Genomic DNA, 15811 nt, shown 5'->3' on the forward strand with positions numbered 1-15811 from the left:
AAACTTGGCGGGGCGGGGAGAGGGAGAAGGGGTGCAGGGGACTGGTCAGCATTATGCACGGCCCAAAAAGGCAAGAAGGGGCATTGGGTTTCATTCTGCGGGAAATTAATAGGGGACTACTACAAGGATGACGTTACAAATACAAGGCTTAATGAAGCTTAGGCTATTTTATCTTGCATAGCCTGGCTGATAAAGTCTATTTATTGTTTATATAGTTGGTTCTGACATATATACCAAAAATTTCCATCTTAAAAGGTCTAACATCCAGAAGTTTAATTCTTTTTTGTCCTTAAATTCCTTCATTTGGAGGCAAGGGTTATTACATTTTAAATTTGTGTTCCATTTAAAGACTTGCTCAAGGTGTCTTATTTCTTGGTTAATTTGGCAACAGCAGCTTCAAGTCCTCATAAACCACGTTAAGACTCTTTCTGAAGTGTACATCATTGTCCAAGCTAGCGAGAATTAATGGCAATTTCTCTGTTAAACTTTCTGATCTAAAATGTTCAAGCAAAAAGTCTTTATTTTAGTGTAGAATTGCTTTATGGTTATGCAGGAAGCTGGCAGAAGATAACATAATATGCGATGGCTGTGGGTTTTTAACATGCTGCTAAATGGGCTTTGCTGCTATGGGCTTTCCACGTGTCTGAATTCTCTGACTCCACTGCAGGACGATGAACATTAAGGATGATCATATCCTACACTTACATGACAATTTAGAGCATTATCTTCAGTTTCTGTGAGTGGATTTTGAAATACAATCTTCATTTTGGGGGAAACAAAGAAATGTTTACGGAAGTGATATTAAGATCTGGGGCCTTTTTTTTTTTTAAATGATAACAGCTCTTTTCCATTATTATGCCTTAAACCTGACATCTCTCTAGTCTCTCAAATTGGTGTGCCTGCTTCAGATCTCAGCCTTAAAATGACGTGAGGTGATTTTGATGGATCAACCAATTTTACTCCCCAAAAAAACTTTTTTATAAATTTATTTTAAAAAGGAACTTTGTTTTTACTGTTTGCCCTGTACATTTAGGATGGCAATACAACCCAGGCTAAGATGAGTTAACTAAACTCTAAGCATGCTTACATAATATGTATTCAGCCACTAAAAATGTTGACAGAGGTCAGAATCACCTAAGATTCACCTGTGAAACTTTTCACATGTACACTTGCCCGGAATGGCCTCTCAGATTTAAATGAGATATTGATGGAGGAAGGGCTAGGACTGATCCAGGATCGACCTTGAGCATCTGTATTTTTAATAAGCTGCATAAGATAATTCTAATGTGCAGCAGTAGATAAAAAGTACCATTGACAAAAATTGTTTAATAACACATAAAAATATCCACAGCATAGGAAATAAACCATTTACTATGTACAATATGATTCCATTGGGAGGAAATAGGAAACAAAGCCAACAATAATGATCCCTAATGATATATATACGGGCAATAGTTCTAGAATGCCTAAGTTCTGAAGATACAAATTTGCATTTACAAGTCTTCTTTTTTATCTGATAGGTTAATTATCCATGGTCTGTAGTATTCCTCTAGTGCATATATTTAGCTAAAAGGGGTGTTTCTCCCATATTCAGTGGTAATGTAGGGTTGATTGTATGTGTATGGATAGCTCCTAAATCTCTAGTTCCTACACTTGGCTACGTGGGTTCTTCGAAATCTTTCCACATCCTGCGTCTGGCAGATACATCGAAATTTGACATGCAGACCTGGATATCCACTTGGAAAAATGGAGAGAAAGCCAAGTGCTAAATGAAATTCTATCCTAGGTCACATTCGTAGAGAATTTTATGGCCCTGATTGTAGTCTAATGTTAGCTAAAAGAAGCCATAAATTTCAAACAACCTAATGCAGTTAGTACAAATGTTGCTTAGAACTCCAGAAACTAGACCTAAGTATCTCTGCTCAGTATGTCGCCTACATACATCCTTTCAAGTCTTTCACTTCAGATGACATTATCCTTTGAGAAATCATCCAACCTGTGCACTTTCAGCGCCATTGCATTCCTTTAATTAATGTGCATGAGTTACTATTTCTGGAGTCTTAGTCCTTCAACAATATTTGATTCCCAGGACTTACTCACATTTACTTGCCTATAAACTTTTTCCTGATCTTATATATCAGACATTCTGAACCAACACCCATTGAGACTGAAGTTCCATTTCCATTTAAGCAACTGTCATCTTATTATTGAGTTAGAAGAGTCGGCACTTTTTAATCTTACCGGATATAACATTCCCTTGCGTTCTCACAAGGCTGTGCTCCTGCCTGTTTGTCGCTATCCCAAGGCTGCCTTTGTTTTTCTGCCTGTCAGTTGTTTTCATTATTATCCTCTGGTTCTCTTCCCCTTGGATCCTTTATTTCTTTGCTGTATGATGGGAGAAAAAGAAAGAAGGGGGGTGGATTTCTTTTAAAATGTGATTTGAAAATATTTTCCCATATTCTTTTTGTGTAGTGTTGAAATCTCCAGCATAGTCATATGTGTATCTTGTGCCCAACAGACTTAATTCTTATTCACTAGGGATGGGATCTTGCTTTGCAAAGCTAGGAATAATAAGTAGGAATGGAGCAAACCCAAGAAATGAACCTGTCAGCCTAATCTTTTCCCAGTTGACCCCTCCCCACCACTGGCAGCAGGCCCTTCAATGAAATTGTTGAAGGCTTGCTTTGTTTTATGGCACCTACTCTTTGTTTTAGATTTACATTTTGATATGACATTCCTTTTGCTGGCAGTATTTTTCATTTCAACTTACAATGAATTGTACTTTGAGCTATAATTATATAAATACTTTGATATTATACTCTTTCTTTAGGATGTGAAAAAGATGTTTATATACCATTCTATGCCAGTAATTTACTTAGCATTTTTTTTAAAGATTTTTATTTTTATTTATTTGAGAGAGAGAGAATGAGAGATAGCACGAGAGGGAAGAGGGTCAGAGGGAGAAGCAGACTCCCTGCTGAGCAGGGAGCCCGATGTGGGACTCGATCCCAGGACTCCAGGATCATGACCTGAGCCGAAGGCAGTCGCTTAACCAACTGAGCCACCCAGGCGCCCAGCATTTAAATTAGATCTTGAGATTCTGGAGGAATGCATGAGTCACTAAGAGTAAGCTATGAGAGGGACCTCTGAAGAATGTTCTTTTACTACCTCTTAAAGATATTGATTTATTTCTAATTATAGGAGCTAAGATTAAACACTTATCTAGTAAGAGTTCTGTGTGGAACAAATAAGTGGTTCTTAAAATAGTATGTCAGAAGGAGAAAAAAATCAGAAAATGGATAGAGAAGTTATACTTTGTATCATTTTTGCCCTTTACAAAGGACAATTAGAAGATCCTCTTGCATAAGCAAGGGCCCAGGCAAAACATTTGGCTTTCCTTCCTAATGAAGAGCCATAGAGATTGTATGTCTTCATGATCTGTTTTTCTCCCAACAGGTCTCCTCTCTGTCCTTCCCTGAATATTTTGCTTAATATTTCATTTTATGAATTTAATGATAGCCCACTCTTAAAAAAAAAAAAGTTTGCCTTGTTTCACAGCCCTACACACACTGCGTTAATATTTTAAAAAAGAAACAAACAAACCCTGCTGGGGTCTCCTGCATGGATCCTGCCAGCTCAGGGCTTTCCCTAAGACTCTGTCTTGAGCCTTTTTTGTTCACCCTCATGGTTTCAGGGTTCAATTTTTAAATGATTCCCAAATACGTAATTCTCTGACTCTCTCTTAAACAAGAGTCACAGAATCCCATTCTTCTGCTGGGTATTTCCACCTGGACTTTTAGTGTTGCTTTGCACCCAGTAGTTAATTTCTTGATAAAATGCACTTGGCTATTTTGGCTTATTATCAAAATTCCCAGAATGATTCAAATTTAGGAAGTCTACTAATATAACCCACCCATAATAAATGAATTTAAAGGGAATGGGAATCATATGGTCATCTACGTAGGTTCTGAAAAACAGAGGAGTCATCCTCTTGTTTGACAAACACCCCATGGATTGGTGGAGGCGTATTGAAAAAGAGAGAGAGAGAGTAGGAGGTGGATACAGTCAGATCAAGAAGTTGGATGTCCATAGAGTGATATAAGCCATTTGATAAAAACAAATATAACAAATTACATCACATACCAAAATAAATTTAAAGTGAATAAAAAACAAAGGCCTGGTACTCCCACCTTAGAGCTTTTTTAAATTTAATTCTGCCAGAGATGATACTGGGGGAGGATTTTGGAAGGGAGGAAGGAAATCCTGCACTTAACTTGAGAGTGAGTCTGTGGAGATAGAATTCCTCTTATTCCTTATGTTTCTCTTGGTAACAAATTTAGGCTTATTAGGAGTAGGGTTTTCTATGGTTTGTGACCTGTGGTAACTTCCAATTGCTTCTTTCCTTCCAGAGTATCTTCTTCAACCTCATAGGCTTACTGTCTTCCTTGATGATAGAAAACAAAGCCTCAAGTTATAGCAAGTCCATTTTCCAGCCATTCTCTCTTTGTTAGCTTTTTAAATGGTGACATGAATATCTCGTGATGGGATTTTTAGGCTTTAAATTCTTATTTTTAGTGCAGTAATTGAAAGACTTTTTATTTCCTCTGAAAGTTGTGAGTCAAAATGGTTCATAGGAGACGCCCCGTGTTTTCTGACCAGCCACACTTTGCAAGTCATGGCGCTATAGTTTGATGTAGAACATCTTTTAGTTTATAAATACTCATGTACTCAGATACACATTTTAGCAGTAAATGATATTTTATTAATTTTATCAGACCAAAAGAGCTAAAAGATGCAGTTTTGCACACACCCAAAACTTAAGATCATTTTAGACTATTTAGATTTTTCTATGTAAAGGGGACTTAGAAACTGGCCTGGTAGCACAGCATTTCGAATGCAGACAAAAGTAGATGAGCCACATCCAAACCAGGAAAGGGAGCTCATGCTGATTATTGACCATGCATACTAGTATAATTTATCTTTAGTTTTTGCTTTGTTTTCTCTCTGAACTCATTTTTGTTTACTTTAATGTCTTTTTTAATAATCTCTTATTCTTTTTTTTTAAAGATTTTTATTTATTTATTTGAGAGAGAGAGAGAGTGAGAGAGAGAGAGAGAGCCCAAGAGGGGATAGGGTCAGAGGGAGAAACAGACTTCCCGCTGAGCAGGGAGCCCGATGCGGGACTTGATACCAGGACTCCGGGATCATGACCCGAGCTGAAAGCAGTCGCGCAACCAACTGAGCCACCCAGGCAACCACTATTATTAGGAGAAAAAAAAAGAAAGACCTTGCATAAGTTCCAGTATCCCTTTAACAAGTGCACAGTGCTCATCCAGGACAGTGATTTTCTCTCTTTTGTACTTTTGTAAAGATACATTTCCCAAAAAAGGATACATTTTCCACTTTTATTTTCTAGTAAATTGTTTCTTCATATCACATCCCAGTGACTACCGTTATTTTGAGATGGTAATAAATTTCTCTTATGAATCCTTTTGCTCATGTCCTGACCACTCACTGTGGTTTCTGCTGTGCAGTGTTGTGTGGTGTTTTATGCTACTCAGCACTCTACTGAAATCTGGAAGGGAATATATTGTGAACGCATAGCCTGGAGCTTTCATTTTGTACCCCCATACTGCTCTCAACACTTCAGAAGGGGTCTTCCATTAAAAAAGTGTGTGTGGGTAGATGTGTCGTTTCAGCCTATTAATTATTACTTTCTCTTTTTGTTATATAATAGTTCACTCTCCTACTAAATTAAATTGTCAGATCATACTCATCTTAAGGAATGAGAAAGGTAATTTATACAATCAGGGCCTTCTATCCTAAGAGCAATAAAACATCTTTGTTACACAGCAATTGGGACTGTTGAATGATGCCTTCTCTTGGGACAGTTTGTGCACAGAAGTGTAACTTGTATTCACAATCATGTGTCCTTTTCTCTTAACAGTTGACTTCAAACCTCGTGCCAGCATGGATACTGTCCATCATATGTTACTTTTTGGATGCAATATGCCTTCTTCCACTGGAAGTTACTGGTAAGGGAAAATGGGCTCACAGTCAAAAGGGGAGTAGAAAATGTATGTCTTTTATAAGTACAAATTGCATCTGTACAAGTATTTTGCAACTGATTAATAAACAGGTAGAATATTTACTTTTCAGGAAAGAACATGGTTCTTTTGCATCACATGGTTATCATGGTCTGATTATCACAGTTATTTAGTCTGCAATGGAGCACATCCATCAGTCTTTGACACTGACTTAATAAATTTATGTCTGTTGTCATAGATAGCATATCAAGGTACAGACAGCTTATAAAAAAGGACTGACAATTTAGATAATGGATGCTCTGATGTTTACTTTTTTTAAGATCATGCTTCAACCCAAAGAGCACCAAGCCTCTGTTCATTGATCACTCTTTTATCCCAGACACCATGCTAGGTGATTTGTGTACACCATTTCATTTTTTTCCTAAAGGTTTTGCAGAACAGTTAATATTGTGCCCACTTAACAAACAAGGAGCCTGAGCCTCAGAGAATCAGTATCATGCTTAAGGTAACTCAGCTGGTTGGTAGAACCCTGGGTTGTCTGGTCCCAAATCCAAAGTTATTTCCATTTTACCACACTGCCTCCCATTGATTCAAGCAACTGTTGCAGTTTTAGAATTTATTTTAATCACTGTGGTGAGTCTTAGTATTATCTTGCTATGAATGGTTAGTAAACATCTATTAAGTGCCTGTTATATGCCAGAATTATAGCAGATGCTGTGGAAGGTTCTAGAATAGATAGATATGTTTTATTTATCCCTAGAAACTTACAGCATAATTATGGCTTGAGATCTGTCCTTTCATTTTGTTCTTTGGTGTTCACGAAGATTGGTCAGCTTTGAAAATAGCCATGCATTTTAAGTCTCCTATTTTGCAACAATAGCCAGAATCACTGGTAGATATTGAACAGTCCGGAATGACTAGTGTGTCTTGCTTTGCAATGAAGAAGGGTCTGTTTTGTGCTCCTGTCCCTGCATAATCACGTACACTGATAGACCTTTCTGTGCACATCCTCATATTCGTCCGGCTGAGGCAAGACACACCGCAAATGCATTCTGGTCATTTTTATAACAAACAGTTGTAATATATATTTGGAACTGTTAAAAGCACAGGGCAATTAGTGGAAATCTCCAGGGACCAAGTACCATCAAAGCATTTGTTAATAGGCTTAAGTTATTTGATGAAAGGGTTATATCACATAGGAATCCAGCTCACATGACTGGGTTAATGTAAAAATGGGGCCAGCAAATCACAATTAATACCCTTGACTATCAACATTCCAGTTTTTTGCTCTTTGGTAAATTTTTGTAAATAAGATTCTGGGATTCAAAGATTATTCTGTGACAGCTTCTTCTGAATCTTAATCACAAAATCATGTACTTTGGCTTTATGTTTTAAAAATATTTCTTCTGAAATTAACAATATTTACCTTTGGGTTAGAATTCGTGAAAACAGCTAGAAGCATTTAAAACTTGCTTTACCTTTACCTTGTTTAAAGAGAATGAGTGAAAAAATAAAATGTCACTAAATGTTATTATGGTTTTAATTAAGAAAAATCTTATTATAAAATGAACTAAGCCTAGTTCATTGTTCTCATATCAAGGGAACATCAGAGCAAACATTATTTTGGTCCTGTAAAAATATTTATTAATATTCTTAAATATGCTGTTTTGAAATTAAGTCTAGTAAAATATATTTTCCAAAAGATTTCCAAGTGGGGGAAAGAGAGAATTCAAAGAAAATGTAAATGAAAGTGAAAACAGAAATTTTGAGTAAAGTAATTGCTACACGTATTATTTTGCTAACATTATCACTTGAAAGGCAACATAGTAGAGGGAAGGAGTAGTGAACTAACTAGCTAGATTCCCTGGGTAAATTACTTATTTCATGTGAACTGGCCTCGGTTTCTTCATTTTAGCAAGGGACTACTACTAGATCATTTATAGAACTCCTCTATGCTCTAAAATTCTATAATTCTATGAATATAAATTGCATGCAGATGCTGAGTCAGATTGGAAAGTCATCATTATAAGATACGTGCACTGATCGACTCACCTCAAGCAGGCAGCCCACTGTATTTTGCCATTCATTTGCATCCCTGAGTGATTAGAGCCCCGAATGGCACTATACGTATGTCATTTTAAATGGATTTTTAAAATCTGCTTTGCAGCACATATTCCCACTTAATCTGTAGGTTAGGATTGACTTTATAACCCTACAAGGACAGTAATTGATGGTGTCATTGATCTTCTAGCCACGCCCAAAGTGTTCACCTAACATTTAAATTTATTTCAATATATATATCTATGTAGTAGCTGTTCAGTATGTAAACTAAGAGGTATGCGTTAAGTGAAAGTTTTCTAGTGACTCTGACTTCCACAATCCAGTCTTATTCTCCATTTAAAAATGGTATAGATTTTTTATCCCCCAATATTTGGCAAGACCCATGCTTCTTTAAAGCATTGCAGCTCACAGGATATTTCATGGACTAAACTTCGCAGTTGCTTCACAAAAACGTCTTCCACTCCCTGCCCCCAAAGCCACACGGGCTCAGCCGTGGAAACAGTCAGCAGATGTTTTCCAACTGCTTGGCCTCTTGTCCTCCCACCTGAATTACAATACTAATAACAAAAATCTATCAGTGTCAAAGCCTTGCATTATTTTTCTAAAATGGTTGAGTCATGAAATTTATCACACTCATTTTACAGTTGCAAATCTATTCCTCAACTGCTCCAAGATCTAGACAGTAGTTAAATTAAGATTCCCAAACTTTCACATATATTTTTGGATCTGATACCTGTAATGTTTTTTGATGCTTAAGAATATCCAGAACTCGTTCATACTCTGGGGAAATCTTTATGGGAATACAAAGCTGTTTTAGTGAAAGAAGAAAACGCTAATGGGATATTTTAACACCCAAACGTCAAGCTTAGATTTCCTTTTTTTTTTTTTTTCTTTCTTTCTTTTTCAGTTTGTTAGCTAGGATTACCCTCGTCTTCACTTGGGTGTTCTGTTTTCATTGCCAGCAGTTTGGCAAGTAGGTATGTGTCTCTAATAAAGTAAACATTTTCCCCCTGAAATTATGAAGTTATAATTCATCCCCTGTCTTCAGGCAGCACTCTTAATATGAAAGCAAAGAGCTCTTCTGATGATGTTTCCCTGTTGTGCTGCCCTCCTTTGCTCTTTGTAATTGCCTCTTTCTACTGTTCATTAAAATATATTTACAGTTATATTAAGTTTACATGAAAATAGTAGACACAGCATGAAGCAGTTTTCATTATGTAGTCATTTTAAAGTTTTTTTTTCCCCTACACGTATTCCAGTCTTTTGTGTCTCATTCCAAATTAGCAGCTCACAGTGGTAATGTGTCTAGTTAATTATATGCATGTGCATTTAAATTGCATACATTGATGTGAACCTTTTAATATACTGTGGGGTGGTCCCTTTATAGTTAGAGTGGGCCTGGTGCTCAGTTCCAAATTAACATACCTCTCGAGGATGCAAATAAGGACCAGCTGATGGAAAAGCAGCAGCTCTGCTGGCCCATGTAAGGAAGGCAGCAGTCCTGTCAGATGTAACCCTCAAGCCTTCTCTCCTGGGCCTTTGAAGGAGGAGACAAGTAACTGTATCTGGGGACCTAGAGAAAGTTAATAGCACCAAGAATGGAGCAAGCATAGTGATTTGTTGGATTCCATTGGTCCTTGCAGACTTAATTCAAAGCAAAGCAGCTCTAAGTTCCCCAGATTTCTTGGCTGAATATGAGCCATAAGTGAGTAGATGCTTTTGGGGGCTTTTTTTTTTTTATGGTCAATAAGGAAATGAGGGGCCGAAAACTGGGTAATTTAGACATAAAGCACCTACTATAGCTCTTCACTAAAAAAAGGGTAAATTTTAGGAGATCTTAGAAATTGACATATTGCATTTGTTTTTTCTGTGAACACCTTTCTTTATTTTATTTTTATTCTAACAGGTTTTTTTTTTTTTTAAATAATGCATGGTTGGCTATGGAGAGTATTTCAGGCTTTGAAAATCACCATGTTTTGTTCATACAAGTTGTCTGACATTTGGGGTAATTTGGGAGCACCGCTTTTTGTAACGTGAGTTGGTACAGGCCTGTGCACTTTTACCTGCTGAACACAGGACCTAGGGTTTAAGGCAATTTATGATGGCCAACTGCAAGATTATGTGTTCACAATATTGGGTGATTAAAGTGAATGGGCTTCTTCCGTACCCTGCCTTGTACTTAGGCATCATCTTCTATGCATAACTGAAATTATTATGTTTAGTCTTAGCAATTAATATTTGGTTGAAAACTATTTCTAATGATGCTTGTGACCAACGACTTTTTACAAATCAAAAAAGATGGCTTCTGCAGGTTCTTTGATCTTTTTTGAAAAGAAGAATCCCAGCTGGTTAAACGAAGCTATTTCCAGCTGTTGTAACTTGGAATCATTCTCAAGCTAAAGCAGTGGTGCTTTACTGTCCTATGAAGCTTTAGCTTAAATCCCTTTCAACTGCTTCTATTTATTAACCACCTGCTGTGTCTTTTTAAATGCCATTGTCTCCACAGGGTTACAGATGCTGATAAGAGGAAAGAGAAGAGTAGCTAAAACATATATATATATATGTGAGACACCCTGCCTGGTTACTCATTTAAATGACTGTTTATTTTTTAGGATGATGTTACGTCTGCAACTTAGTTGCCCCCCTCATGATGATAATGATTCTTTGGTTGAGAATGGGATTTGCATATGCTGCCTTTAGGCACCCTCTCCATATCCTCGCTACCTGTCATCTGTACAGGGTGTATCTTCTGCAATCCCCTCTTTGTTTCTTCTGCCACAATGAAACTTCTACAGTTAAACATTCATAGGTGTATCTTCCGCGATCCCCTCTTTGTTTCTTCTGCCACAATGAAACTTCTAAAGTTAAATATTCATAACATCCTTCTCCGTATAAATAAAAATAACAGTCTCCAAAACCTGTGCTATACCTTGTTCTAAGCACTATAAAATGTGCCTTTGATTGTGTAGCAAATTTTAGGTATAAATCCCTGCTAGGCTAAAATTGATTGTATCTATTTTCTTTTTCAATGTAATATTATAATAGATTCATATGATAGTGCATATCAGGGTAGTATGAGGGATCTTTGTTTATATGAGACACACTTGGTACTTATTCTTACTTGTAGTTACCAGTGATCATAATCCTTGGCTAATTTTTTTTAAAGACTTTATTTATTTATTTATTTATTTGAGAGCGAGAATGAGTGGGGGGAGGGCAGGGAGAGGGAGAAGCAGACTCCTCACTGAGCAGGGAGCCCCACATGGGGCTTGGGGCTCAATCCCAGAGCCTCAGGATCACAACATGAGCCAGCCAAAGGCAGACGCTTAACTGACAGAGCAAGCCACCCAGGTGCCCCTTCCTTGGCTAATTTATAGAAACCTGGATTAGAGGTGTTCCTTAGCAACTGACCACTTCTTAGGAGACTAGTGTCAACTTTAATAATGTACAATGGCATGATTGTAACCATTTTGACAGTTGCAACAGAAACAAACATTAAGTGGTTCTTTTCTGGCAGACTAGTATTTATGTTAAACAGAATAGCAATATTATAGCATAGAGCTATAACATTCAGCATAGAGCCGGTTGTAATAAACATTGGTCAAATTATTTAACCTGTGTTGGTCTGTAAAATGGGACTACTAATCCCATCTAATTGGGCTATCATGAAGAATAAGTAAAGTGATGTAAATAATGGCGCAGTGCTTAGCATATAGATGTACTTAAGAAATGGTAGTTGTTACCCTTATTTGTTTAATTAATAAAATATTTCTTAACTACCTACCATGTGCCAAGCAGTTTGTTAGGCACTGAAAATTTGGTGTGAACAAAACAGACACACCCTCTTTTTTTATAGACTTTATGGCTTCTTTAATCTCACTAGGAAGGTGGGGTGTGAATATTGTGGGACTGTTTATCAGGCTGGTGCCTTTTAATCACCGCTCTTATTTAGCTTTCCCATTAAATATCCTTCTAATTACTATGTTAATAGTAATACCTATTGCATACCCGTTGCATTGATATTCACATAAGATTTGTCTGAATTGGGAAGTATGTTCTATGGGTTTATAGAGCAGTTAATGGATTTGAATACCTGACCCATTCCAGATGCAATTTTGAATGTTAAAGAATATGCCACATATGCCATTGATGATATATTGTGTTTCTTAAAGAAACATTCTAATTTTGGATAATTTTCCTGTGGCCCTGATATTTAACTTATTAAAATTGGAATTTAAGGCTATATAGACTTAACTTGACGGTATGACAATTTTATTTAAAAAAAAATTTTTTTTAGGGACGCCTGGGGGCGTGGCTCAGTCGGTTAAGCTCAGTCAGTTAAGCATCTGCCTGCGGCTCAGATCATGATCCAAGGGTCCTGGGATCAAGTCCGGCTTTGGGCTCCCTGCTCAAAGGGGAGCCTGCTTTTCCCTCTGCCTGCCACCCCCTGCTTATGCTCACTCTCTCTCTCTAACATATGAATAAATAAAATCTTTAAAAAAAATTTTTTAGACAAAAAAAGAAATGAGTTGTCAGTTTTGATCTTCCCTGAGTAACCTTGGATTTTAAATAGCCTTTAACTGATACAACTAGAGAGTACTTTAACAGTCAATCATGCTTTATTTGGATAATTCAAAATGACAGGTTAGCATTTTTCAGTGCTTGGCATAGTCTGAAAATATTCCTGCCATCTGAATCGTTTCCCTGTGGATTAGAGGTGAAAAGGTTCTAAAAGCAAAGGTCCAAGAATCCAGAATCATTTTCTTTTCAAAAGTTAATTCTCATCACTTTTACTACAAATACTAAGAAACCACAAGGGAGCTATGTGAATCTTTTCACAATTAATTGGCTTAATCTGGAGGAGCCTTAAGGAGAAGCTGCTAGAATTGTAAGACCAAGAAATCTAGTTGATGAGGCCTGAAATTACAACAGCCATTAATCAAGGGTTACATTGCTTCCTAGCCTGAAGACTTTTCTTATTAATAAGAATAGTAAAAATCCTCTCTATTTTTATAGTACTCTTTGGAAGGCCAAAATACCATTTTTATCCCTTTGGTCTTTTTTTTTTTTTTTTTCTTAAGTAATCTCTACATCCAACGTGAGCTTCACCTACAACCCCAAGATCAAGAGTTGCACACTTGACCAACTGAGCCAGCCAGGCGCCCCTCCTGTGGTTATTTTATGTGGAGAAAATATGATGGTTATTTTTTCATTTAAAAGGGAAGGTATAAATCTGAAAATGAAACGGTGTAGGGATTTTATTCAAATGCTCTTTGCCACTGTTATATTTTCCCATTGTATTATCCATTCCAGAATCCATTTCTCTTGGCCTCTTGTTTTTCCTCTTCTCCTCATCCTGTCACATACTAAGTTTTAGGATTAGTCTCAATATCCCAGTGCCTTCCAGTAAGTCAGTCTTGAGTTTAATAAATTTCTTAAAAATTATAAACCAGGATTTGAAAAATCAAGGTTTGCTTTTGGAGCTCTTCTTTTACCAGAGCTGATGGGAAAATAAAATATAAAATCTTTGTCTCTTTGGGAATAAGTGAGAACAATTACCTAGAATTTGATTTTAGAATTGTATACACACATTGCAGCTTACTTCAGATACTATAGTAGTGTAGTCATCGAAGCTTATCTTCACAGAATATCATTTTCTGCCCATAAATCAATCTCATGAATTGAGATAGAAGGGAGGGTGACAGGCAGAACTTTGAATCATGGCTTGAATATGTGACCTTTGGAAGTTAAAACTCTCTGAGCTTATTTAGCTATAAAGCATAACCTATTTGCAGTGTTCTTGTGAAAGCTGATTTCTACAAAATACCAGGCAAGTAATAATTCAGATTTATCGTTGTTTAAATATTTTACTTAAAGCTTCTTGAGGAAATTAAAATTTTTTTTTATTATACTTGACACTACAATAACATTTAGGCCAATTCAAATCTTCGCTTACATGTGAAAAGTTAAAAACTTACTTGGAAGGTAACTTCACCAAACGTTTCTTGAATATTTACTAAATGCCAGGCAGGATTGCAGGTGCTGGGAATTTATTAAACCACAGAGTATGCACAGTCTGGTTGGAGAGGAGATAAGTAAGCTGATGCTTAAGATGGGCGCTATGGTTAATGAGTGGGAGCTGGCCTGGCTGAGGATCAGAGAAAGCTTCCCTCAGGAGAAAGTCTGAAAGGAATCTTGAAGGAGAAAGGAAGTATAGGTTTGTCAGGCAGAGATTTGGGGAAGGGGTTTTCCAGGCCAAGGGAATAGTACAGAAGAGAGACTTTAAAAACTGGCAGAAACTTGGCATGAATAAAATGGGACTTTTTCCCCTGGGATATAAAAGGTCCCAAATAATGAAAAGCCTTATGTGTTACGCTACAATGTTTGGATTTTATTTTCATGTTATTTTTGGGAAGCATTGCAAAGGTTTTGTGCCAGCAAATGACCTAATCAAGTATGTAGCTTAGAAAAACTTACTAAAGCAGTTTTCTCTGTTATATTTCATTCTGGTTCCTTCTAGTCATACGCTGAATTGACTTCCATATCAGAGGAAACAATTATCTTGTTTAACCTAAGACTGTCATCACATTGATGGGAGGCACTTTTGTATATTTATGATCTTTGTTGAAAGCTATGAAAATTGCCACCCAGACCTTTAAATTTTAGTAGCTCACAGTAGTGAGATACAAAGTTCATCACATATGACAGCCTCATTTCTTAAATTCTAATAGCATGAGGCCGAGGAGGAAAACTGCTTTGGGGCACTGTCCAGTACCCTAAGCCTTGTGGCACAGTGGGCACGAGGGTGTCAGACATTTGCTCCAACTCACACGCCTCACATGATAATTGATCCTTCGTCCTAAGTATATTGTTCTTGACAGTGAACACTAAGAAACCACTGGTTGATGTGTTTTACATTGTACATTACCCAATTCCTTTCTACATCCTGTTTGATAGAAGCAAAAGCATTTGCTAAATAGAACCTTGGGGGGACCTCCTGGTTCCCGGTCCCTCACTCCTTCATTCAGATGGGTAACAGGTGTCTGTCCTTACTGCCTATTCCCCCACCCATTTCTGGCCATGAGCAGGGAACATGTTAGGAGTCCTTGCCTCTGAGTTTGAAGGTACATTTTACCAGTGATTTCCTTATCTGTGACGTGGGTGTTGTCCAGGTTCTAGCCTCAGTTCCTAACCTGTTTAGAAAGCTATCACGGCCTGCCTTTATTTTTTTTTTCCCCGGCCATGGGCAGTGCCCATTTTCTCCTGTGTGAGCCAGCCTCCTGCCCAAGGAGCTATATTTGTCCTTGTCCTTGATAAGCCCTTGAACCTTTCAAGTTTTCCTAAACCCCTGAGTCAGACTTAGCTTGGTGCCAGTTTCCCAAAACACAGATCTAGAAAGGCAACATAAAAACATTACCAAATGGTGTTTTGAAAAATCCAATTCTAGAACAGAACAAACTAAGAGATATAGGGTCATGGAAAAAAAAAAAATGTGTGGCTTGGACTCAGGAAGCTTACCATTAATGAATTTGGATTGACCAATGTGGATTCTAGTGTGTCAGTCAGCATAGCGGGGGCCACATACACATGGCCACCACAGCCTGAGCAGGAGGCTCTGCACACAGGCCTGTGAGGGTTTGGATGGGAGATTCTGGGATTCAACTCTAGATGCGTCTTTCTGCCTGGGTTCCTTTCACCCACAG

At 37.4% G+C, this 15811-nt stretch overlaps 1 protein-coding gene across 3 annotated transcripts in view; it reads left to right on the forward strand.

Annotated features, from left to right (window-relative positions):
* The window catches only part of PAM (peptidylglycine alpha-amidating monooxygenase), a 277506-nt gene that overhangs the window by 166824 nt on the left and 94871 nt on the right, over nucleotides 1-15811 (forward strand). For all 3 annotated transcript variants that reach the window (XM_088023415.1, XM_088023413.1, XM_088023414.1), the window contains one exon: nucleotides 5948-6035. In XM_088023415.1, coding sequence (XP_087879541.1) covers nucleotides 5948-6035 — 88 coding nt within the window. The remainder of the gene's footprint in view (nucleotides 1-5947; nucleotides 6036-15811) is intronic.

This window comes from Eumetopias jubatus, unplaced genomic scaffold (assembly GCF_037043125.1).
Source record: "Eumetopias jubatus isolate StellerSeaLion01/CBP00866 unplaced genomic scaffold, mEumJub1_p1.0 scaffold_5, whole genome shotgun sequence".
Classification (NCBI taxonomy): Eukaryota; Metazoa; Chordata; class Mammalia; order Carnivora; family Otariidae; genus Eumetopias; species Eumetopias jubatus.